The 27178-nt window shown below is 35.7% G+C and overlaps 1 protein-coding gene across 1 annotated transcript; it reads right to left on the reverse strand.

Annotated features, from left to right (window-relative positions):
• Positions 1-4760: 4760 nt before the first annotated feature.
• Positions 4761-18513, reverse strand: LOC145677533 (uncharacterized). Its single transcript, XM_081748008.1, has 2 exons — positions 18359-18513; positions 4761-5687 (listed from the first exon to the last, which is right to left on the reverse strand). Exon 2 carries the CDS (start codon positions 5394-5396, stop codon positions 4887-4889), a length of 510 nt encoding a protein of 169 aa, XP_081604134.1. The 5' UTR covers positions 5397-5687; positions 18359-18513; the 3' UTR covers positions 4761-4886.
• Between the last annotated feature and the right edge of the window lie 8665 nt (positions 18514-27178).

Raw genomic sequence — 27178 nt, forward strand, 5'->3', positions numbered from 1 at the left:
CAATTGATAAAATCTTTTTAAAAGAATATTTAAATGTGACAAATAAATGTCAGAATACTGTAAGGATCCCCACCTTTCAGTGTGTATTACTTCTTCAAGCACCCGTTATAACTGTAAAACACATACTACTGTTTATAAACACGACAACAAGCAGAAAGAAACAGAAAGACACGAAGCCGACACGGTGAAATCCGAAGATGGACGAATCACCCAGAAGTTACTCATAAAAGAGGACCAAATTATCAGTTTACGACTGATTACTTAACCTACAACACCCACCCCTGAGGTCGCTTTGGACAAGGGAGTTCACGATCTTACTTTATCTCTTAGCTGCACTGGGTGAAGAACGTTCCTTACAAACCGTTTCCCATAGTCGCTATAGACAGTGGAGATTCCTTTTATAACAAGCTGGAGGTTGCATTGAGCAAAGGGGTTCCCGTACAATCCAACTACATCCTTCATTATCTGAAGCTAGTCTATGTGTCCTGAGGATTTACATTGGAAACACTAATTTTGTATTATTACAAAGAAGTTTTGTGAATTATTCGATTGAAGATTATTTTCATATAATAAAATTGGCGAAGGACTAATCCCGGACTCTACCAAAGAATACTTCAATATAGTTGTTAAAACCGGGGTCATCTCCCAAGACCTAACTATTATTATTAGATAGTAGAGCCGTTCCAAGTCAAATCAGATTGTCATGAAACTTTGCATAGGGGCACTATTCATATAAATTAAGAAAATTACCAAATTGCAACTTAATATATCGATCGGTATTGAAGATTGGGCTATGTAAAGTTTGGCAAAAAATGCCCAAAATAGCATGTTCAATATTTTGAAATTGGAATTACAGCTCTCCTAATTAAGCTAGCGAGCTGGATGAGGTGTCATTTTACAGCATTTTTCATGCCCTTTCCTGTGGTGTACAACATCATATAGCTTAACACAGAATTTGTTTTTTCAAAATCAAAATCAAAAGTTTACTTCAAAATTTTTCAAAAAGTACATATTTTAACATAAATTCCATAAATAGATAGTAATGTTGTAAAGCAACTGGCAAAATATGAATTTGAGATGATAACGGGTTCATTGTTTAAAAACATTAAAACACTAGTTTTTATTAATATCCTGTACCTACCTGAAAATATGCAAGAATGCATTTTTTTTAAAATATGAGCACCAAAATGAAGAGTACAGTAATGGCTCTAAGACATATCATACCGACTTGTAATCTGCTGGCAGCACTTATTACCTCATACTTCAAAAACCAACTTTAAGTTAAAGTGCTGATACTTTTGAACTTTAAAATAATATTAATAGAAGTTTCATAATAAAAATGTTACTGTAAATAAACGTGCTTTGTAAAAAGTATACATATAGCATCGGTACAACAGCACGGTTGGCTGGTTTAAACCATGTGTTTTTAGTTTTAAAAAATGGTGTAAAAATGCCAAAAATCGTGTGAATTTCATAGTGACTTTTTCAAATATGTCGAATCAATGATCTGTGTTAGTTGAATCTGATTTTCGCCTTGTAATTAAGGGGTTCCGATGAACCCACAAAATTTCTTCCAGCTGGAAACCGAGTAGTGGTTAAGATGCCACTTCAAGAAATATGTCCAATCCTTCATAACCTCAGTGTTACATAAGGACGTTGAGCCTAAACAAACCAAACGAACTGAAGCAGCTTTAGCGGGTAGGCATGAGTTCATTGCCAAGCAACAGGGAACCTTCCTTAACTACACAAAAGAAAATCTCAAAGAATCAGAATTTAAAGCACGGGGTTAACTGTGGATAAGCCAACAGGTCACAATCCATCCTTTTGTAATATATTTCAAACAGGAAAACGAAGTTGAACATGTTAATTATGTAGTTGTTGCTGATTGCTTAGAGCACAATACAGAACTTTCAAAGAAAGACTCATGTCATTTCTACCATCCAAATTTCAAAAACTTTGAAACAAGATCTTTTTTATTTTTCCAACGGGTCTGCCGCAACACAAAAATAAGGAAAACTTTTTGAACCTCTGATTTCATGACGCATATTTTAAAGTGAAGGGAGAGTGGCACTTTTTGCTATAGCACATGCAAAAGGGCCTTGTGATGGAGTAGGCGGTTCAGTAAAGAGACTGGCAGCTCGTGCTAGTTTGCAAATACCCTATGACAATCAAATTCAAACCCCAAGACAATTTCTTTGATTACTCAACCCAAGAGGAATACACTGAATCTGAAATGTTCCTACAAAGTCGCTTCGATCAAGCACTGACTATTAAAGGAAAACAGCAATATCATGCATTCATTCCCAAAACTACATCAACATTATTGGTGAAACACTCTTTAGATGGTTTGCAGGATTGGGAAAAGGAAGCGTCAATATAAACTTCAATTAGAAGACGTATGTCACCGCTGTCTATGAAGGCAATTGGTTGCTCGGGTATTTTTTTTTTTTTTTTTTTTTTTTTTTTTTTAAATGAAGAACTTGAAGTCAAAATAACTTTTCTCCATCATTCTCATATCCAAGAAACGCTGATGTTCTTTGGATGTTTGTAGTAGATTTTCTAACAAAAGTGAATCCTGTATCTTCCACTAAAGAAGTTATGTTTTCATTGAAAGTGATGTATGCCTTACAAATGTGGCTTTTTCAAACTTCAAATGATAAATATATCCTACTACTTATTGAAAAGAGTATGGAATCATCTATACTCTCTCTTCAGGTTAGTGTTTATTTTTATTTTCACGGAAATGTAAAATTCAGCATTCTTGTGTTATTCATTACACTACGTCCAGAGTATTCTTGAAAAATCAAGTGTTAGTTTTGATCTTTTAAAACAATGAACCCATTATCATTCCAAATTCATACTTTGCTAGGTGCTTTACAACAACACTATCTATTCATGGAATTTATTTCAAAATTTTAAAATATCTACTTTTTTAAAAAAAATGAAGTAAAATTTTGATTTTGATAAAACAAATTCTGTATTAGTCTATACAATGTTGTATACCACAAGAAAGGGCATGAAAAATACTGTAAAATGACACCTCAGCCAGTTCGCTAGCTCAATTAGGAGAGTTGCAATTCCAGTTTTAAAATATATTGAACATGCTATTTTGGGCATTTTTTAAAAAACTTTATTGGTATATAAAGTTGAAATTTGGTATTTTTCTTAGTCTATCTAGAGTGCATCTATGTGCCAAATTTCATTAAAATCTAAGATGGTGAAGTTAAGTCACTGTGTTGAATGACCCCGTACTAAATTCTCTTGAGGTTTGAGTGTTCTGGACGTACTAGAAGAATGTGCCAGATACCTAGTGGAGTGATACAGTCTTCACAATACGGACGGTTGATGTAACGCAGCGAACAACAATGAGTCAGATGACAGTGTTCGACATGCAAGCGAGCCAGATGATTTAATCTCGATGACTAGTACGCGACGAGATCAGCCAATTGCCCAAAATAAGTTTTACTCAGTGAAACTTATTTCCGTTACTCTGGCTCCAGTCCACTTGGCAGTGAGAGCGCATGTACATCCGTTGGACCAAAGAGTTGCAGACATTTAAGCACGAAAGGAAGTCCAACGCTGTGTGTCAGGTATTGTCGAAACTGAAAGAATAACGATGTATATTACTGAAGAACTGAATAAGCTTCAAGTGAGAAAAGTTACTGCGTGCTTACTTGCAGAGATACTCAAACACAAGGGAAACAGAAAAAGCAAAGACCCTGTTAAGAGCCGTGAATACACAATCAATATTAGAGCAAGCGATTTACCTACCCGCACTTACGTATATTTTAGGATTACTACAATACTTCACGCTAGCATTCCTCGAACTTTTTTTAACGTGGACCACTTTTAATAATCAGAATGCTCTGCAGACCTCCCTCTTCCTTTAAAAGTTGTGTCTTTTTTCCTTTTCCTTTTTTTCTTTTTTTTTTTTTTTTTTTAATGTTTGAACATGTGCTACTACACCGTTACAATTTATATTTATAAAATAAAGTTAATTAAAATTAGCTTACAGTAGAGCGTCGATTATCCGAACGACCGCTTAACCGAACTGTGTACTCGCTCGCACCTGTTACTCTCCCACCCTACCGTCCATCATCCCCCTCACTCCCAAACCAAGTTTTCCACAGTAGTCGCCGCACTGAGCCACCGCTGGCGGAACATTGCTTCTAATGGGGCCTTCATAAGGCGCTGCTGACCGGCCAAGCCACCAGTTGCTGTGTTTCAACAATCAGCACACTTCTGTCGGTTTGGCAGAAGTACAGTCCAGTACAGTGCGTACAGTACAGTACAGTTCGATTATCCGAACAAACCAGTTTTCCGAACACCCATGTCCCTCAATTACTTCGGATAATCGACGCTCTACTGTAATTTTCTATTTTCTACTGATATTAATACAGAAGTTACATATTATCCTTTTTTTTTCCAAATAACTGAAGAGCTCAATAGCATATTATAATCATATATATATAAGCTACTAGAATTTATAAAATCCTCACCTTAATAAATTATACAAGCTATTATTTGTATGATCTACATTTGTATGTTTGTGATTAGCTGTAGTGTGGGATAAGCAGCTTACTTGAATTTTGTTTGAGCTCCTTCGTAGCTAAGCTGTTAGCGTACGCGCCTTTGGCGTGGAAGTCTCGGGTTCGATAATGGGAGCTCATGGGGTTTGGATTTCAAGCTAATCAGTAGATCCCATTTCATATAGCCTCGCTGCTGAAAGAGGCGTTAAACTCAAACTCAACTCAACTTCAATTATATTTTTCTCTCTTTGTTTGGACTGATGTTCAATCTACGAGGATAACAAGGGCAGACCTCGCGGGCAACGTTTGAGAAACGGTGCTCTACACTACACACATAGACCAGAGAAAAATAACTACTTACTTCACGGTTCCTCCTCCTTGCCCAGATGGTTTGATAATTCCTGGTATATTTAATACTCGAACAATTATTGCTTTTAACATTTGCGGTTTTGGGTTTGACTGTTTCGTCTCTGAAACTGGAAGCTTTGGGTTCGACTCATTCGTCTCTGAAACTGGAAGCATTGTAGTCCCTATGTCTGTAACATTCGTATCAAGGATCGTTTCTTCTTCTGTTTTGATATCCATTTTGATGATTTCAGAGTTAACTTTTGGTAAGAATTCATTAGTTTCGGACACACTAAGATCTTCAACAAATTCTGAATTAAAAGCGTCATCAGACGTCTCCTCATTTTTCCCATTTGTATGAAGAATCGTTTCTTCTTCTGTTTTGATATCCATTTTGAGGATTTCAGAGCTGCACTCACAATCACTAAGGTTTTCAATAAATTTTGATTTAAAAGCGAGGTCAGACGCACCCTCGTCTTTCCCATTCGTATCAAGAATCATTTCTCCTGTTCTGATATCCATTTTGAGTAAGAATTCACAATGAACTATTAATTCACTTTCCGATTCATTCCAAAGGTCTTCAATAAGTTCTGATTTAATAGCGTACTCACACTTAGTAATCAAACATTTTCTAAAATGTCTTTTGAGTTTTAATATAACTTCACCGATATTCACTGCTATGAATTCTGGTAATTGTTCCGTTTCTACTGCTACGAACCAGATGTAGTACGGGTATTTCCATTATAGATATAACTATTACTTCTGCCAGCCATTTTGTCCAAAGTAGGAATACGAATTTGGCGATTTGTTAATCTGAAATTAAAGATTGTAACAAACGGAAATATTAAAAATCTTCAGAAAAAAATAAATAAGTATGAGACTGAAAGAACATTTACATACACTAATCTATAAACTGTACATATTGTCGTCTCACTTACTTCAAATTCTAAGTCCTGAAAAATTCTTGCACCTCTAAGCTTTGGGCTCTCGTCTTCAGCCTTAGCTCTTCCACTTGATTTAGTGGCTATCACGTGTGTATTTGATGCACGTAGTCCCAAGTTTGATTCCCGGTGCGAGAGCACTTAAATTTAATCTCACAATCATTCACTTTCAATAATCATCCATCTCCTTTAGCCTAAAAAGCATAATCGTAGGAATTAAAAAAAAAAAAAAAAAAAAAAAAAAAAACTGATGCAATAGAATAAACGTATTATTACTTAAATCTGTGTTTTAATTCTTTAGAGCCTTGTCCATGCTAGTACAAGAGTAAAGGAATTTTGGGTAACAGAGAAAGTACAAAACTTTTCTTTCAACATACTTTCTTCCAAAATAATTGGTAGCATTTAGTATCTCCCTCAAATCCATCGACAGCTACGAAGCCGGCACTGTGACTTATAAAGAGCCTCTGTAAATGATCTCGTTTATGTATTTACTCACCACCGCTGACCCACCTGCTCTCTACGAACGCACCCCTCGCTTACGTTCGAACCTCCCCCTGCTCTCCTGTCGCGACTCGGTTAAATAGGATTCGTGCTTTTTAGTGGCCACCTAGCACAAGTTGGTTCGTGTTTTATGCACTGCAGTGCACTGTAGTTTTTATGCGAAACGTTTATACAGAACCGTATCCAGGGGGTTCTAGAGGGGCCGGTTCCCCCTAAATTTTCACGGTACGCTTGCAAATGAACTATAATATGGTTGGATTGGCCCCCCCTAACTTCAGCCGGCCCTCCCCTACATTTTTGGGCTGGCTGCCGGCCTGCGTCTACATTGTATTTGTACTCATCACAATTAAAAAAAAAAAAGAAAAAAATGTAATCACTACCAAGTGAGCCAGAGTCATTGGGGAGGAACTAAATAGCGTTCAGTATTTTTCTTCAATGGAGAGGATGTCAAGTGCATTTACGTCCAAATTATATTTTGTATCTTTGTTCTAGAGGAAGAGAATTACATAGAAGAAGATAGTGGAAACAAAATCACATTTAAATTAATACAATATGAATACTTTTGCTAAAACAAATAGGTAGGGGCACGAGTTTTTCGCACTAAAAATTTGATTTTTTTTCATATTTCGCGTTTATCGCATTTTCCAAATAAAGTTTCGCATTTGTAGCTCTTGTGAAGAAGATATTCCCTGACACTTTTATAATTGTTCCTTTTATTCATAGATCACTATAGAAGAAAACCATTAATTATCTAGAAACAAAATACACTGAATATTTCACTTGACACTGTAAATTTTACTTATAGAAGATTACATATATATTTTTTAAATCAAGCTGAAGGAAGATCAATAAATAAAATTACTATGAGTAGGAAAGCTTGCGATGGTGATAACGCGCAATATGTTCTCTATAATCGTGTCCGAATTACCCAAAATGCACCGTTCTTGCCACGTTCTACCGTTCCGTCAGCGGAAAACTGGCGTTATTAAAATAATGAAAATGCATTTTTAAAATTTCGAGTTATTACGCGTATTGTTAGGAACTTCGCGCAAAACTGCCAATTTCGCGTCTTATCGCGCAACGGAAACCAATGAAAATACTCACAGAATATCATAAAACGTCAAGAAACTGAAAATTACTTAATTCTGACGCATTTCGTTTTATCGCACATTGCGAAAAACTCGTGCCTCTACAAATAGCTAAATAGGGAGAGAAAAAAGAAAATTAAAGAGGGAAAAAGCTTTGTTGAGGTAAGTGTTATGAATTGCCAAACACCAGGGTTTGCCCAAGTGGGCCCAGCCCGAAAAAAACCCGGTGGGCACCTGGGTTTTTGAGCTTTTGTTAGTGTATTATTGGTACAACTAAGGTGATCACATTGAAAGTGATTTTTATCAGATTTTAGATTTCCTTGGGAGAATCAGGTGCTTTCACGTTAAGGTATACAACAACATTCAACACAAGACCTTTATAAAGTTCTGAATGCGCTAAATGAATCAAAAGAAAAAAAAAAACAGCCTGAGATAGTTATAGAACAAATTAATGTACGGATTATGCTTATAGCCTATTTGAAGTAAAATATGCAATTTTGTACTTTAGAAAATACTTTCCGTAAATAGTGTGCTCGTGGTCTCGGCGACACCGAAGGACGTTATCACTCATACGTTTGATGGGTTTAAGGACATAGGTGGCGGTACTAATAGTAAATATATAAATATGTTAGTAAAACTATTAGTATTATTTCTTACATTTGATGTAAAACACAAGTATTCTTCAGTAAAATTTGGTTTTCCAACAACAACAGTTTAGTTCTGTCATTTGTTGCTGCTCTCCAAATAAACATTCTGTAGAGTCAACAGCGTAAAAATTCTCCTCAAATTTAAGAAGCTTAATGCTCGGAGTTCCGAAGGCTTTGTGACGCTTACTATTTCAAGTGCTGAATTCAAATTTCCGTACTAGCGGAAGTTTCGACGTTCAGTAAAGAAACCTGTATTTTCGGAAAAAATCTGCTTTGTGAAAGAAACGCTCGGGAAGTTCCCGAAATTGAACGCAGAAGCATCGGAAATGAATACTTCAACAATAAAACTATTTAATTTCGCTGGAAGATATTTAATTTCAAATAAGACATTTTGAAACAATTACTTTATAAAATGATATGAATTATATCTTTGTTAATTGTTTTAAATTAATTTTCAGGAAAGAACCGTCTTGCAACAAGTGCTCGGCAAATTCCCGTAACTGAACGCACACGGAAGTTAACTTCAACAATACAGCAATTTATTTTACGCTGGAAGATGTTTATTTCATATAAGACATTTTGAAATATTTATTCATTTCATACAACATGAATTGTATCTTTCTTTTAAATTAATAGACCGCTTTTGGTATTCATATTTGGGGAAAGTCAGTCAGGCTTCTGGATGACATGATGTACATTTGTTCGTTTGTCTGCCGAGCTCGTTCATGGCTAAGCGGTTAGCGTACGCGTCTTCGGCGTGGGCGACCCGGAGTCGATTCCCGGCAGGAGCTCATGTGGTTCGGATTATACGTTAATCAGTAGGTTCTGTCTCATATAGTCTCGCTGCTGAAAGGGACGTTAAACACAAATCAACTCAACTCGTTTGTCTGCCTGTGCCACATACACTACAGGGTGCAATTACCGGTCTTTTAAGTTAAAATTTTCAGAGTACAAGCACGAGACACTAAATTTCCTGTATAGATTTTGCCGGCATACCAACGTAAAATTTCAAAATAGCGGCAATTTTTTTCAAAATAGAGAGTATCCATGCTACAAAGCGCATTTTCAGTCTTTTAAGTTGAAATTTTGACGGTGGAAACACGAGATATGCTAAATTTGCTGTATAGATTTTCTCGGCGATCCAATCTAGAATTTCAAAATGGTGGCAATTTTTCCAAAACAGCAGTGAATAGAAAATTGTTGTAAGTTGTGACAATGACAATCTTGAAATATAAATCACATTTTAACACTTTTGCCCGAAAGACATTGAAATATTTCGAAAAAACCCGGAAAAACCAATTAAACCCGAAAATACCCATATGAGCCCAGGCGGGTTGGGCTTTTTCAAAAAAGCCCGGGTTTTTTCAAACCCTGCCAATCACACTGACAGTTTTGGACACATTTGCTCAAACTAACCATACACACAAATTTTACCCTCTTTCAAACTTGAAGCTTCCCATTTTATACCACCAATGTCAAGGAAATTTGCCCCTGGCTATCTGGTCACAGTTCATGCCTTGGGCGCGTGAAACCCAAGTTCGATTCCCGGTGGGAGCTCATGTGGTTTCGATCCCAAGTCACCTGTACTAAAACGAACGCTAAACTCTCTCCATCAACAACCAGTAGCCCTTCCTGCTAGTCTAGTGGCTAGAGTGTGAGGCTTTGGTTGATTCCCGGATGGAGAACACAAAAAGTTCAATTTTACTACCTTTCGGTTTCATTAATCACTCTCTCCTTTAGCCTAATGGAGATGTTTAGAAAAAAAATAGTTTAGTCTACTGTAAACATCAATCTGTGCAACTCGCTGTATTTAGTGTTACCACCTCACTAAGATTAAGTGTTGTTTTACCTGGGTGTTCCCATTAGTTTACTATTATGTAACCATATACTCGGAAGCAACTTCATAATGTGAAGAGTTAAGCAACTAAAGATTTTCGTTTTAGTTACGCTGACCAAGATATGAGCAGTTTGTTCAAACAGTTTATCGCTGTCTAGAGCGTTATAAGAAGCTCACAGGTAAGTGCAACCTATTATTATTCTGGTGTAGGGAGTTAGCTTTGCATGTCATTTTCTATGTATGATGCAAGGTGAAATTAATCAATGGTGATTTAATGTAAAAAGAATAGAATCATCCAGTTGCCATAAGCAGCACTGAACATCCTGTAATTACAACAGTAATGCCCATTCTGCGTAGTATCATTGAAAAGAGATGTATTTTAAAAGAAACGAAAAATGAACAATTTTGTAGACTGTAAAAATATAAATTGCAGGAAAACACAAAGGTAATAGTGAGGCGGTGTTATAAAAAATATCAAATCAAAGTAACCCCAACAGGATTTTTTTTAAAGCAATAATATTTTACCATGCATTTCTTACATTCGCAAAGCTCGAATAATGATATTAGTTACCGATATTTCCAATCCAGGTGACTGTTCTTCCTTGAGGTATACTGAATAAGGCTTTAAAAATCACCGCTTCTACATCTTGATAATGAAAACCATGAGACTAGATTAAATCAGCAGTCTGAGATTATGTAAAATGTTTAAGCCGCTGAAGAAGACGGGGTTCCCATCGAAAATTTCGCATTATTAAATATTTAGAGGCATTTCTAAGATTAATTTACCTCAACGTAAAATGGCGTAATTGCGATAACCGTATCCACTAGTGACAAAAAAAGTAAGAGAATCAATACAGAATGCAAACAAAATCTGATGGTTGATTGGACTGCAGTTTAACATCCCTTTCAGGACCAAGGCCGTATGAGGAATGGACGGCAAGTTTCTAGAACACAGGTCCCCCAACCAGAGGCCAAGTTAGGTGAATTACCACAAAGTAAACTATATCAAAGTATTAACTAACCCAAATACCACTTGTATTAAAGGATTTCTTCCAATAATCTACAATATAAAATAACAGTAGGGGCAGGGTGGAAAAAAATCATGATTAAAAAAAAAAACATTTCTATTGTTTTTTTTTTTTTTTTTTTTTTTAAAATTTAAATCAAATCTTTCTCCTCGTATAATACAAGTCACGAATTGAAGATAAAACATTTTGAGTCTCATTGTATTATGATTATTATGCTATTTAAGTGAAAGTATCGGGGTTGAAGTTTGAATTAATCCCTATTCGTTAATCTATTTCAATCCCAAACAATGTTTCTTAAACATTAAGGAAAAAGTACAGGAACGTTTATCAACATGACACTTTTTTTCCATAAAAGTTACTGATATTTGCCACAGGGCATATTAAAAAGAAAAAAAAAAAACACCGAACTATCTTGTGGCACGAAATACATATAAAATAAAATACGCCTAAAGTTATATATTAAAAAAAAAAATTCCGAGAGGGGATCGGACCCCTCTAAATACGCCCTTATTATCTGGGAACAAACAAACAAACGCGCACACAAAAGAATTTCCGTCTTAAATGTCAACGGAATTTCCCCGTTGGAATAGTTAACGATTTACAAACCCTAAGTTGCGAAGAGAAGAAAGCAGGATTCTCACGCAAAACGGGATTTTCCTTATCATCCTCTGTATGAAACACTCGTTTTTACACCGTGCTGTGCATACATTTTGAGTCTCATTGTATTATGATTATTACAGGGGTGCCCACAAGGGAGGTCTATGACGCAAACTGCGTCATTGAAATATTTGGGGGGGGGGTAAAAATCTATATAAATATGTTTGAGGGAGTGTAAAAATTAATGGAAAAGATTCCTTTTTCATGGAAGAACACCTACGGATAGACAATTGAGGGGGGGTGCGTCATGGACATGAGGGGGGGCACCACTGATTATTATCTTCCATAATCGAAATAACAGAAAAAAAAAAACAGGATTTTACTTACTTTCATTTTAAATTAATTTATTTCGGAATTTGATTTAAACCAACGACTCTTCTTTAAAAAATCAAGTAATTTAAATCAATCCACCCTGAGTGGGGGCAGAGCCCCCATACACCTCAAACGTATATTATTTTAGAAAATACATATTAGAAGAAATCCTTTAATGTAAGTGGAATTTCGGTTAATTAATAATTTCAAGCAATTTATTATGACATAATCTTACTTCACCTAACTTGCCCTAAAAAACAAAACTAACTAGGAACATCAGTAACATCGGACAACGCAAAACAATATACCCATTGCGAACAAATTAATTTCAAAGAACACTACACTGTATACCATAAAAATCATTTTGTAAACCCACAAAACCCAAACACACATACAAACAATACAATCAACAAACAGAACACTAAAATGGACTACAAAATGTACACAAAACACACGAGGTATAAAGCAATACATTGTAATATATAAATACATCGACAGATTAACACAATAGAATCACATATCACGTCTACCGTCAATGAACAATTCAACATCGACTCCGAATACGAAAACGAAACTGAATGGAATTTCGAATAAAATAAAAAGTAAACTAAAATAAGATTTATGCACGTAAAACCAAAGAAATAAAAAAAAAAAAAAAAAACTTCGTTTATCTAAAATTATAATTAAAAAAATGAAATGAAATCTTTAAGTTTAACGTCCCATAGTTATGCCGGTTAGGCTAAAGGAGACCGTGGTAATGAGAAATGAGTGAAATGGTAGAATGAAGAAAGTGGGAGGAAACGGGAGAACCCCGAGAAAACCCACGAGCACGTTGTTTGTCCACCACAAAGTCCACACGGCGCGAGCTGGGATCGACAGGGACCCCAAGCACCGGAGGTGAACGCTCTACCACTGAGCCACCGCGCCTCCAAATTATAATTAATGAAAACATTATTATTACTTTATGTTTAAAACAATAGACCTACATATGATTAATATGGTTAAGTGAACAAACATGGTAATCGACTATTCAAAGATTGAAGTTCAGTATTCTTACCGTAGTTTCGGTAATAATATATTTTAACGATAAAGAAAGTCCAAGAACTAGAAGAAAAGAACACAGAAAAACATAGGGAACGAAAAGGAAACAGAACAAGATACATGAAATATATTTCATAATTTTATAAAGGGGACCTGTGTTCTAGAAACTTTCCGGAATAGCTTAACATGGGATCCATATTACATAGGCTCCACCAAGAATACAACTAAGGTCTTCGCAGCTAAAGGCGTCTATGCTGAACATATTGCCACGACGCGAATTAGAGAAAGTCATAGCCAAATAGACGGTAGATTTTTACTTAAAAGATATGTAATGGAGTAAGAAAACTATAGGCTTATGCATACGAATCTAGTACCCTGTATGTAAACCTGTCAGAAAGCAGCGCCCAATCCTGTAGATTAACCCTCCGTGTTACTTATCAGCCGATGCTATCAGGTTCCTATACTTCCTGTGCATTACAAAACAACTGCCTTTGTGCAGGAATCCTAGCAGAAGTAGATAACAGTCCTGACGGAACAATCAAGCGAACTTTGTGTAGAAAATAATTTATTTATAGCATTTTTTTCTTACGCCATTCTAAAGTAAATCCGCGAGACACGTGGACGCGAATTCTAGTATTATAACTAACTGTTGGAAAGGTTATGCTTGTTTACATAATGGCGAATGAAACCATTTAACCGTAAATCACTCTCACAACTTCGACAATTTGAGTACCGGGGAATACAGGCAAAACTTCGAGAACCTTTGATATAATTTCAAAAGAAGTCTTAGCGGTAAACTTGGCTCGGAAGGGATGATGCTTCAGTTTGCCTTTTATCTGTGGAATAGGAAATTCTGGGCCTATGTTTAGCAGAAGAGCTCCAGCTCTTTTTCCTAAAAAATGTTATAAATTTGGTAATTTCTGTTTACATTAGGTTAGTTTATGTTATATTATGTTAGTGTAGGGGTCCAGCATAATTTTCCAAAAAGTTATAGAATTTTGCTTATTTCTACAATATTAAGTTAGTTTAGATTTGGACCTGCATCATCCATTTTTTTAAACGTGCTTCTGGATCCCATCTGCTAAACATATTCCAAATTTTATGGTGATTATACTATTGGAGAAATATATTACCTATTTATCAGGCATACTGTATTCTCCACATTAAAATTTCAGGTATTTCTAAATATTTATAGGCCAATTATATTTACGTTATTTTCAGATATATAGTTTCTTCAATTCAATTTTCAACAATTGAATTGTAATTTTTATGGGGGGTAAGGGTTTTTCCCCCTTGTATATTTAGAGTATGGAGTAAAATGAAATGAATGAGTTTTACGTCCTACGGTTATGTCAGCTAGGCTAGAGACGGTGATGATGAGAAATGAGTGAAATTAAGAAAGTGGGAGGAAACGGGAAGACCCCGAGGAAACCCACGTACACGGTGTTTGTCCAGCACAAAATTCACTTGGCGTGAGCTGGGATCGAACCAGGGACCCCAAGCACCAGAGGTGAACGCTATACCACTGAGCCACCGCGGCCCTTAGAGTATGATGTAATTGAAATTTATGTTCTGCCTTTCCTATTTTGCCTTTCGTGCCTTGATAATTACTGAAAAATGTTAGAGATGGCTCGTGTGGGAAGTCATGTTGGTGAAATTTAAGCTTTAATCGTTTTTTTGGTGATGTGACTTCTTTCATGAGCAGCCATTGGAGATGAGGGCAAGAGTTTCCTATAACCATTTCATTCATTTTTTCGATTCTTCGATTCAGTGATTTGATCTTTTGATTCGGTTATGAAGAGCTTGCCTGTTCCGCTAACTTGATGCTTGTAGCAAGTCATGTGGTTCAAGGTTCAAAGTTCAAGATGCTTTTTTGTTTGAACGGGGAATTATGGATATGGTGTGAAGTCATCTTGTGTGACAGTCTTCAATGCCTGCTTAGTTTGTTGAGTGCCTGCTTCGTTCCTGTTGTGGTTTTCGTTGAATGTGGTTCTCGAGTTGGTTTCTTGTGCGGATTCTTCGTTTTCGCATTAATGTTATTTTTATGTCATGTCAAATCGTATAGAGGTTTGTTTTGATGAAAAAGTCATAGGAAATTTAAATTTTTATTAACTAACAACATTAATTTGCGGAAATGGTATATTAAACCTTAAAAGGATTTGTAGTGTGTGTGAAAAGGAACAGAAGCTATTCAACACAGTTCTACATAATCGGTTAAGAGTGTACTTTGTATGTTATTACTGTCAGTGTTCTTCTTACTTGAAGTTATTTGAAGATGAATTTGAGCTGTAGGTATGGGTCAGAAGGAATGATGTTGCAGTTTGGATTTTTTGTGTGTGTGTGTGTGCGCGCGTGTGTGTGTGTGTGTGGAATAGATTTTGTTCTGGTTACAGCATTGGGCAAAAGTAGTTTTTATTTATGGAGCATGCTGCGGAATGAGCACATCACATTGAAATATCAGGAATTTGGTTTTAATTTTTTCCTTAGTTGTACAGTTTGCAGCAAAAAACCTGCAACATGAGCATGTAAATTGATTGTGAAACGACGAAGTTTTTTTGCTTCAAAATAAGTGTGAAGTTGAGGACGCCGTGGTTTCTCCTGGCTTGATTCGTGCCACTTAGCGTTATGTTGATTCCCTGCACCGTTAGGCATAGTTTCACAATAAACTTACATGCTCATATTGCAGGTTTTTTGCTGCGGATTGTACAATATTTATTTCGTTTTGTTTGATGTTGTTTCAAGTACATAATTTTGTGAAATTCCATTGCACGTTAATTGCCGTTTTTTAAACTGTGATGGGGTTAAAAAGGGTTAGGAGGGCGTGCTCCCCTCATGTGTTTAATTTATTTTCCCTTTCTAAGAGGTGGGTGTTGGGAGGGATTGACCCCCTCATATGCTGTTTTTTTTTTTTTTTTTTCATTATGAAAATATGGTGGTTCTTGCTGTAGTTCATCTATTATGAAAGTATGGTGGTTCTTGCTGTTGTTTCACCTATTATTTAATATGTAATGTATTTTAAGTTTTGTTACATTTAGAACTGATAAAATACGAAGTTCGCTTAGTTCTATATGTGTTAATACTTGAAATATGAAATGTTGTAAATAATAGTAGAATCATTACAGTCGGAACCACCATAATTTCTAACCGATTCGATTTATAAGGAACTAGTTTCTATTGATATTTCACAAACTGTTCCGAGGAACCGGTTCTTTATGAATCGGTTCATTGAACGATTCAATTGAATGAAATGGCCTAAGTAAACTCTTGCCGAGATGAGTTATGAGCACCATTTCTAACAGACTCCTGATGAACTGGTTTCTAATGAAAGAAACTATTCCGAGGAATCACATCTTAGGAATCGACACATTGAACGAGTCAAATGAATGAAATGCCTGTACCAGGGTGTCTACTAAAATTCCAAAATGAAATTTCGTGACTTTTCTTTACCAAACCATAAAATTTTATAACATTCCCAAGAGCGAATTAGGCCGAATTTTCATGCATCCGACAGAAGCGTGCTTGCCTACGATTTGGTAACGTCTAAAACTGACCATAGATATTATTTTTGGTGGTTAATTTTAATGTTTTATAGAACAAAATTTTTCAGTCTGTACTTATGTTTGTACAGATACAAAAAAGCTCGTGACCGATAGACACCCTGCTATACTGAACGCTTGCCAAATACTTATCTAATACAATCACCTTTCAAGTACACTCATTTATTTTAATAGTCGTAAAGCAGTTGATTTTACACTAGTAACCATACACTCGTAAACATAACTGTGTAACATCTTTAATTGCAGACATTTCTTTTTTATAAACATGTATTTTTATGCCGAACATTTAATTTTATGCAAAATGAGTGCGCATAAACTTGATCAGCACCCAAAATGCCAATTATAATTCATCAAGATAGCAATTACATTCGAGGTGTGGTCTTGCATTCTCCGGTGCCGGCCGGTTAAAAGGACTTCTGCAAAACAGCAAGCAACGTGTAGTTTTACTATACGGTTCCCTATTATAAGTAGCAGTAGTACTATAGTAGGAGGAGGAGGAGTTAGTAGTAGTGGTAGTAGGAGCAGGTGTAGTAGTAGTAATAGTAGTAGGAGTAGAAGTAGTAGTAATAGTAGTAGGAGGAGTAGGGGTAAGCAGTAGTGGTAGTAGTAGCAGGTGTAGTAGTTGTAATAGTAGAAGTAAATAGTAGTAGCACAAGCAGTAGTAAGAGTAGGAGTAAGTAGGAGTAGATGTACTAAGTAGTTTAGCAAAAGGGGTCCAGCTCTTTTTTCTAAAAATATATTATTATGATAATTTCTGTTTATATTCGGTTAGTTTAAGGTGGGTTAGGTTAGGTTAGTTTAATTTATGTTATATAAATGTAGGAGTGCCGCATTTTTTCCCCCCAAAAAGGGTAGAATTTCGCTTATTTCTACTAATATTAGGTAAGATTTGGTTACGTTATGTAACGACTAAATACTTGTATCATTCATTTCTCCTGTAAATTTTGTTTTTTACGTGTTTCTGGGACCCTTTACTAAACATACTCCGTAGTAAGAGTAGAAATAAGTAGTAGTAGTAGTAGTAGTAAGAGTAAATGAACTCTTTGAGCTCTACGCCCCACGCTTATACCGGTTAGGCTAAAGGAGACGGTGGTAGTAGTAGTACGAGTAGGAGTAAAATGAAATGAAATGAAATCTTTGAGTTTTACGTCCCACGGTTATGCCGATTAGGCTAAAGGAGACGGTGATAATGAGAGATGAGTGAAATGGTGGAATGAAGAAAGTGGGAGGAAACGGGAGAACCCCGAGAAAACCCACGAGCACGGTGTTTGTCCACCACAAAGTTCACTTAGCGGGGGCTGGGATCGAACCCGGGACCCCAAGCACCAGAGGTGAACGCTCTACCACTGAGCCACCGCGCCCCCCTGAGTAGGAGTAAGTAGTAGCAATAGTAGTAGTAGTAGTAGTAGTAGTAGTAGTAGTAGTAGTAGTGGTAGTAGGAATAGGAGTAGCAGTAGTAGGAACGGATTAGAAGCCCCGCAGGAGTTGGTTGGGTTCCGTTCTCGACATGGGAAAATTACAGACTTGCCAAAATTTTGTGGCAGCTTATGAAATATTACGTGCATTTCAGGTTCGACTTCAATTTCTGTATTTCCATGTAAATACGCATCTCAAAGGTGAGTGCACATCATATTTCCATTATTTATACACTACTCTATTAAAATATTATTAGAAATTTTTCTGCAAATTTTATCAATATATGGATCCGTATAGTAAAACTGCACCAAACAAACGAAAAATACAGGAAGATAAGTTCAAGCGTTATTCTCAATCTGAACGCCACAAATTATAGTACAGTAAATTATAAATGAGCAAAACGCACAGAAGATTGTAATTGTTAACTAATAACAATCCCTTAAAATTTTCACATATTACCTGAAATTGATTGGAATGTGTGAAAGTGTGGATAACACCACCTATTAGACAATTTTATTCTTCTCATCATATATTTACTAAACGCCTGATTCCTACCAGACTCCTGACATAAACATGTCAAGAATATAAAGTTCACATCTTCTTCTTCATGAATGAAGTTAATATTGCCTAATTTAAAAATTGCAACCAGAATGTCCAGTCGACTATGTCACTAAATTTTATTTAAGATAAAAAATTGTTTGAATGCGGTATTTGTAAAAAGGACCAGTCCGCAAAGACGAATGAGCCGTGTATAAGAAGAATTGTTTGAATAAATATTGTGTTAAACTGGAAATTGTGGTAGTAAAAGGGACACAATCGGGAAAAGAAACGTCAAAATCAGGAAAAGACTTCAGACAGTGAAAGAGGGCAAGATACGCAGGTGGTCCTATCAAAAAGTTAGGGAAAGTGAGAAGAAGTGTGTGAGGAAGAAGGAAAGCAGTGTAAAAAAAAAAGTGTGCATGCATAAGTAAATGTAGAAGGCAAAAATGTAAGTGTAGTGCATATGAATTGATCACTACTCCCGACACTGTCGAACTCGCACCAGGGGCGGATCCAGGTAGGAAGCAATTGCCCTCCCAGAATAGTATATTTTTAATTATTATTCTACTATTACTTATTATTATAGTATATTATTATTATTATTTGTATCCATCGGTATCAATTTCTAAATAAGTTAATTCTATAGAACTATATAATTTATACAGTTAACCAAAATTATCAGCAAGTCTAGGAGGCTCAGGTGGGAAGACCAACCGGAAAACGGAGGATCTAGACGCAGGTGGGAGGACAATATTAAGATGGATCTCGCAGAAATAGGAATATAAAGTAGAAACTGGATCCAATTGGCCAGGGATACATGTCAGTGGAGAACTTTTGTGAACGCGGCATTGAACCGATTAACTCCCAGATGCGTACATGTCAAAATCCTTCCCAGATGCGTAAAAGTGCCATGGGCGAAGACATGACATACTCTACAGCACAATCACATTGCAGGCATATGCCTATCATATTCCCTCAGTACATGGGAATGTTCCCAGCATGTGCCTTATGTATCTCTGAGAGAAATCACATGGATGGCAAGAGATAGTCACAGTCTATATCCGCCCCATGGCACATGCCTGACATGTACCTGTGGAACGTGCCTAGTATGTTCCCCATGCCGTAAGCATCAATGAACCACAAAATTACTCCCTCAAAATATGTTAAGTCGCTTATATGCGTAATGTGTTTACATTAAAGTGAGTCTTAAAAACACTTAAACAAGTAAGAGAATTATACTCCAGGCTGGGCGCGAACCACCACCCTTTGGATTACTAGCCGCGTACTCTACCGACTTGGCCACGGAGGCGATAAAGACAATGTCGCTTGTAGAGGGATAAATTGTTGAGATCTCTTAAATTTGGCTAATCAGAGTGCTCCTTTAACCGCATATATTCGACGATAACCGTTTGGGATCAGATAAAATCTACTTGCCATGTAATTTTATAACAAAATGAAGAATGTCTATTTACTTTATTTCATGGTTCTTCCATATTCACTTTGAAATGATCGGCGACAGTTGTCATCTAATAAAGTTGATGCGTTTGTTGCTTCTAGTACACAATCTCTTAGAAAAAGAAACATCAAATGTGGGAGATGAATATAGGACACATAAATGTCGAATGCCTGGCACATCTTGTTCTGTTAGGGTATCTAAAACAGTATCTACCTAAAGACATACCTAGAATATGACAGATATATGTCCTAAGTGACGACATAACACTTAGGACTCTAAATGACTCTTATAGTGCGATACTGAGTCGGGTATATAAATGCTATATTTGTGGTACATAGTTGCAAATATCAATTAGGTGTAACAAGTACCTAAAACTGTAGGTAGCTTAAGTACATACTTAGCAAATGAATATCATTCAAGGGCTTGGGGCAACAAGTGGACAAGCCACACTGTTGTGAAAATCCTTTTATTAGCTTAAATGGTGTGTTGTAAGTATATCTACATTTTTTAAAAATATATTTCGTCAGATTCTGACATGATAGTGCTGCCATCGTGTCGGAATCTGAAGAAATATATTTTTAAAAATGTAGATATACTTACAACACACCATTTAAACTAATAAAAGGATTTTCACAAAAGTGTGGCTTGTCCACTTGTTGCCCCGAGCCCATGTACCAAATGTCGGGTATCTAAAAAGTAGCTGGGACACATCCTGTGCTGTTAGGGTACTTTGATATTGATAAGAGTTTTCCCACTTCTGTATATGTTTAATAACTGACACTGTTTGTGTATAGTTTTAATCAAGTTTGAGCAGAGAAGGATATGGAATTGCATGGTCAAGGAAATAGGAAAAGATGCAATCATGCTTTCCATACTGTTATAAGTTTTTTCTTGTTTTTTCGACTCAACTCTTCTCGTTGAATTCAAATTCGACCAATGTATCCCCGAAATGTGTGTGATATGAATTCACAAATCACATCAAAGGGATATAGAAGTCGGATTTTATAAAGAGTCTCCGTCGAACTAGTATCTGGATCTTCAATGATCTTGGTCCATGTGCAGTAGGCCGTTTACCGTTGTTACCACCACCTATAAGTAATGCTTATCAGTATAAATATAGTAGTGGTTATTTCGATATGTGGACTTTCGCCTCCTGATTTGCAGATACATCTCTCTATTGTTCTAGACCCTTTGTGATTGGCTGTTGCCCACGTGTATATGGTGAACAACTTGGAATTCCATGTGGGGATAATGGAAGGGGTTAAGAATGACATATGATGACATGCAGGAGACATAGGAATCTTTGTTACATCTGTGTAGGAGGAGCGGGAAGGGGTGGTACACAAAATGAAACGTCTTACTTTGCTATTTATGACTATGTGAGAGGGAAAGGATATTGTTCACCAATTGAGTATCTGTGTGGCCCAGTCCCATGTTAAAAGTGTACGTATGGGAATCCCAATATTTGAAATATTTGGAAGAGAATTGATGGAATTGATTTTTTGTGTATATGTGGCTTCTTGAGGGGGTGAGAAAACAGTATTTTTGACTAATTGGGTAAATTGTTTGGCTTAGTCTGGTGGGAAAAGTTAACGAACAGTGGGAATCCCATTATTTGGATCACCCATGATTTTTTGTGTATGTATGTGGCCTCTTCCGTAATAGTGTAGATACTGCATCTTAATGTTTTATGTAGAAGGAGCTTTTGTAAATGTAAGAAAAATGCTAGACAATGGATATTGTAGAAATCTTAGCCCTAAAGACCTCCTAGAGAGGTTCTTTTAGTAAAAGGTTTGGAGAATTCGTTTTGTTTAAGAGAGAGAGGATGTACAGATGTTTTTTTGAAAGAAATGGTAAAAAGATTATAGTGAACATGCTGATTCTTTGTTAGAAGTGAAAATATTACTTTGAAAAGGTGATGTAATTTACGAGAGAGCAAAGTGTTTAGGACTCTCGGGTTTTTTGTGCCTTTTAGGGAAAATGCCAAGAGAGAAATTTTTAGCGTTTCAACAGGAAAGACCTCCCTTGTTTTGTCTGACTGCTTTTAAAGAAAAAATATTACCTTTCAGTTTTCCTATATTGTTAGCTAACAGTGAGAACGAGTTTTTTTTTGTGTTGGAATGACGGTGGATTGCACAAATAGGAAAGTGAAATTGTTGTGGGGAACACCGTGATTAAAAACCAGGCGCAGAGCGCATAGGCATCTTATTATTTGATTAGCTTTGCGTTGTGGGCTTGGTGATTATTTGTTTGTTGTGTGGATAATTTTATGTGATTTTTAAGTGTTTGATTCCATTGGTGTTGATAAATTCTTTGCTTCTGCGAATAATTTATCAACAGGGTAAGAATTTTTATCGATTTGAAATGTAATGGAGGGACGGGATAACCCTTATCGGATATATGCTTGGATCAGGGAGTATTTGTTCTATGTATTTTAGCGCGAATGGTATTTAAGTGTGGTGAAATGGAAGTAAATATTTCGATTGGTTGATAACGTTGAAGGTAGACAATTTGCTTAAGCACGATTGAGAATTAGAATAATACTGTAGAATATACATTTATCACTTTTGTTGCATCCCGATTTTATCTTATGGCGCTCATTCATAAAGACCAGGATGAATTGTGACACTATCATAAAATGCTCATAAATAAAATGCGCCTGAAATGTTCTTAAATATTGTATTATTAATTTTTAAAAAGTGACATTATATGATGATTGTATAAATATTAAAAAATACTGTAAAAGATACATTTATTGTTTGTGGGAATGGATGTTCGAACTCTAGTATTGAAGATTTAAGTGTTAGGATGTAGTATTCAATAAGTTAGATACGTATCTTAACACTCTTTTCATTGTAATCACGGATTTTTATAAGAGAGGAATAGTATTTTGACTGAAATATATGTGTGAGTTGTTGCCTTATTATCCGGAATTCATAGAAGATAAAAAAGTATTAATTATGATAGTTTTATTCATTTTATGTTAAAATATATAGAGTTATTAGCATTATTTGAATCTTAGAAAGCAGTGTTCAAGAAATCAGAAAGAGGTATTATTTTGTATTTTTTGGAGAAACAGGTAGATCCATCGTAGTAAATGAACTATTGAATGAGTATTGGAGTGGTTTATACTAGGAAGAAAATGAAAAACTAGTAGTACGGAAATCTTGAATGACGTGATTATGAATGAAGTGTCTTCTTCTCCCTTTCCGGGGTAGAAGTTGTCAATGAATGATTATGGCCGCGCGGTTACTTTATTGATGTGGTATTTTTCTTCCTTCTTAGGTGGAGAATCTTTGAATGAAAGGCCAGTTGATAGGGGAAATTTTATGATACCAGGTAATAGAGGAAAGACCTTTCCTGTTTTCATTGAATAAATCGAAACGGATATTAATTGAATTGGATATTTTTCTTTTAAAAAAAATAGAGTAGAAAGATTAAATATTCATGAAGGAGATAGAAAAAAGTCTGTATTCATTTAGGGGCATAGCAAGACATTTTAGGGGTTGATTGGTATATTTGTAGCATACATAAATGTAAAATGAATTCTGTCAGTTTTCTCTCGTTTTACGTTACAGGTCTTAAGGTAAGGGAGACGAAATGATTAAAAGTAGTGAATATTGATTGGTAGAATGAAAATAAGGGAGAAAAGGGGGCTTGAGAGAACCTAATATCGTATTCAGTATGAAATTTCATTGAAATAGTATATGTTTTGATGTTTGAGCCAATTTTTGATATTATTTCTTTATTTTTGAAGATATCTGGGTATTTTAGGCTTTATGTTCGTATATATCTATGTATATGATTGTATGTATGTGTGTATACATGTATGTATGTATGTATATATGTATGTATGAATGTATGTATATATCTATGTGTGCGTGTGTCTGTGTGTGTGTGTAGACTTGCATTATCGTGTTTGTGCTTTTGCATGCATATAGGTATATGTGTATATAAGTGTTTCTGTATGTATGTGGGGCGCTGGTCGGGCTGTATATGTTTCTTATGTACGTGGGGGCGTATGTTGTCTGTATATATGTATGTGAATGGAAATTTGCAAGTATGTATGTATATGATTGGGTGTATCTCTGTTTGTATAAGTGTAGGTTGATTATTGTAGCTCTTAATGTATGTAAAAGGGATGTATATGGGAAACTGGTCGGGCTGTATGTGTCTCTGTATGTACGTGGGGCGTATGTTGCCTGTATGTATGATATGATTGGGTGCATATATGTACCTGGATTTTTGTAGCTGTGAATGTACGCGGATGGGGTTTGTCTATCTGTATTTGTGTGGCTGAGTATTTACATGTATGTATGAATGTGAATGGGTGTATGCGTCTTTCTATGTACGTGGGAGAGTTTATTGTCTGTATATGTATATGGTTGGGTATTTACAAGTATGTATGTATGTACAAGGGATGTATGTCTCTGTGTGTATATGCAAGTGGATGTTTGTACGTATGTATCTACGTGGATGGTGTTTGTCTATCTGTATTTGTTTGGATGGCTATTTCCATGTATGTATGCGATTGTATCTATGTTATTGTTTATGAATATTGTACAGCGGTGGACACTTCTAAATGGTACAGCCATATGGAGATTTACGGCTAAGGTGTACCATTTAGAAGTGTCCACCGCTGTACAAATATATTGGTAATGACATAAGAATGCATGTACACTTAAATATACACTGTGTATGGAAAAAAGAAAGTTTTAACTTACCTATTGTTGGATTTCCACTGCTTGTTGTGACAACACTTTACGGAGAATGTATGCACTGTTTGAACAGTGAACTGCACACACAGTTTTAAATAAAAGCACAAAATAACTTAGAGGAAACATTTGAATATCGTTGCACACAGTATACTGATTACAGGAGTAAGATATGTGGAATACACTTTGTGTACGAGAAACAAATATGGCGGCTTATTACTTAAGAAGCAAATGTTAATATGAAGCCGTTTTGCGCGACATTTTACTGCGCACGCGATTCCAAAACCTCGACCGTTGCGTGGAAAGCGCGAAATAATCGTAGCCGCCAACCGGGCGGCCTACCACGGGCCTGCAGGATTAACAACGTGCGGCAAGCGAGGATGATGCACACACGCGGTCCGGCACACTAATCGTGGTGGTGCGTGGAGTGGAAAACAGATGGTGCTGATTGAAAAATAAAGATGGCGCTTACTATGGTAGATATTGCCAACTTTTGTCTGCGTAAATGATACGTTATCAATGGGAAGCAATGTTATATTGCTCATAGCATATAATAGTGAACATAGTTGAGTAAAGAATGACAGCATCATTGGCACGCGAATTTATATTGTATATAGTATACATTAGTGCATATGGATGCATACTGAATTAAAATTGGTTGATATATTACACATAACAAACAATAGTGCGTATAGACGAGTGTTAGGATACGTAGCAGGCAGTGGAGTGCAATATTCAAAATAAAGCATGGCCGACTTCCACATTATATGTATTACCGTACACTGTATAGCATATATGGTGGCTAGCACTTAGTATATGCGTTAGTAAAATATTTTAGTCCGATTTTATAGTTGTAAGAAAGATATGTGCGGTGGACGGTAAATATGATGCTTGGCACTTAGTAAACGTGAAAATTTCCCATCTTATATACGATATCCATACCGTGTTGCACAGGAAATTCACATATGTAGCACATGTATTCTAATTGATTATTTGACTTACGATACACATTTATAAAGTTATATCTCAGAAAGAGCATAAAATTTCACTTTGTTTTTCCCTGCTTTTAGTTTTTCGAGTTTTCAGCAGTTCCTATGATACTTTTCAGTATATCATCTTAGTATTCTTGTTACTGATGTCCAAATGAACGTGTTTATGGACGATTTTTGTTCTTATACGACTTTTCTGGAGTTCCTGTCATGATTTTCAGTATACTATCTTATTATTTTTATAACTGACGCCCAGATGAACGTGTTTATGGACGTTCTTTGTTTTTTGTTTTTCGAGTTTTCTGCAGTTCCTATCATGATTTTCAGTATACTATCTTAATATTCTTATTACTGATGTTTAGATGAATGTGTCCACGGTCGATTTTTTGTTTTTCGAGTTTTCTGCAGTTATTATGATTTTCAGTATACTATCTTATTTTTTTACGAACGTTTAGGTGAACATGTTTATGGACGATTTTTTTCGAGTTTCTGCAGCTGCTATCATGATTTTCAGTATACTATTTTAATATTCTTATTACCGATGTTTAGATTAATGTGTTTATTGATAATTTTTTCATGTTTTGTTTTTCGAATTTTCTGGATTTTTATGATGATTTTTAGCATACTATCTTATTATTTTTATTACCGATGTTTAAATGAAGGTGTTCATTGACGTTTTGTGTTTGTTTTTTGTTTTCTTGCGTTGTAGCACTTGTTTAATTAAGATTAGAATATTTTTCGATATTTTATTAATTCCTATGATGACTTTCGGCATACTATTGTAGTTTCCGCTATGCATATTATATGCTTATTGAAAAATATTCGCCTTATATTGTAACGCTATGTTATGAAAACATGAAATTCAACTTCTTTTTTTTTCGCACCGATATAAATGTTTTACTGGAACTCGAAATAAATTGTTGACGAGAGTGTCGTTGTTGTTAGCCGATAAAGTACTTTAGCATGTATTCGGTAATTGTACAGCAGCAACACTTCGAACTGAAAAATAATTTGTTTGCTATGCATCGTACCTTATCACCAGTAAAGTTTTTTCTTACTGTAGGCAGCATTCCTTTCATTACTTTCCCCACTGACTTAAAAATTGTTTTTCTTTGACGCGCAAGAGGTATATTGTTTCTGTTTGGTATTTCCTCACCCATATATTTTTTACAGTAGGTGCCATTGCTTTTATTTTCTTTTTCTTTGGCACCAAAAGGAATGTTGTTTCTCCGCGGTATGCCTCTGATCACTTCCTCCACTGGCTTAAAAATTCTTTTTAGTAATGCTAGGAATTTCTTTTGTTTGTGATGTTGCACATATTGAAACTTGTCTTGAAAAAGTTTATTCCTCCTTTGTCTCGTATTGTGTGTATATAGCATGTTGTTGAGAAAATGTTATCATATGATTGCTGGTGACGAAACCTGCACGATGTAATTTACTGATTGTGCAGATTTATACCAGAAGATATCAAAGTTAGACTTATTAATACGGTATTAAAAATTAAAGTATTATATACAGAAAATTAATAAGAATAATAATTGTATTCTTACCGTTGGCCAAATTTAAATATTTTCAGGAC

Source organism: Thermobia domestica, unplaced genomic scaffold (assembly GCF_964235325.1).
Source record: "Thermobia domestica unplaced genomic scaffold, izTheDome1.hap1.1 HAP1_SCAFFOLD_1005, whole genome shotgun sequence".
NCBI lineage: Eukaryota > Metazoa > Arthropoda > Insecta > Zygentoma > Lepismatidae > Thermobia > Thermobia domestica.

Coding starts and splice junctions, on each gene's coding strand:
- LOC145677533 (XM_081748008.1), bottom strand. CDS start 5,396: ATGGATATCAGAACAGGAGAAATGATTCTTGATACGAATGGGAAAGAC.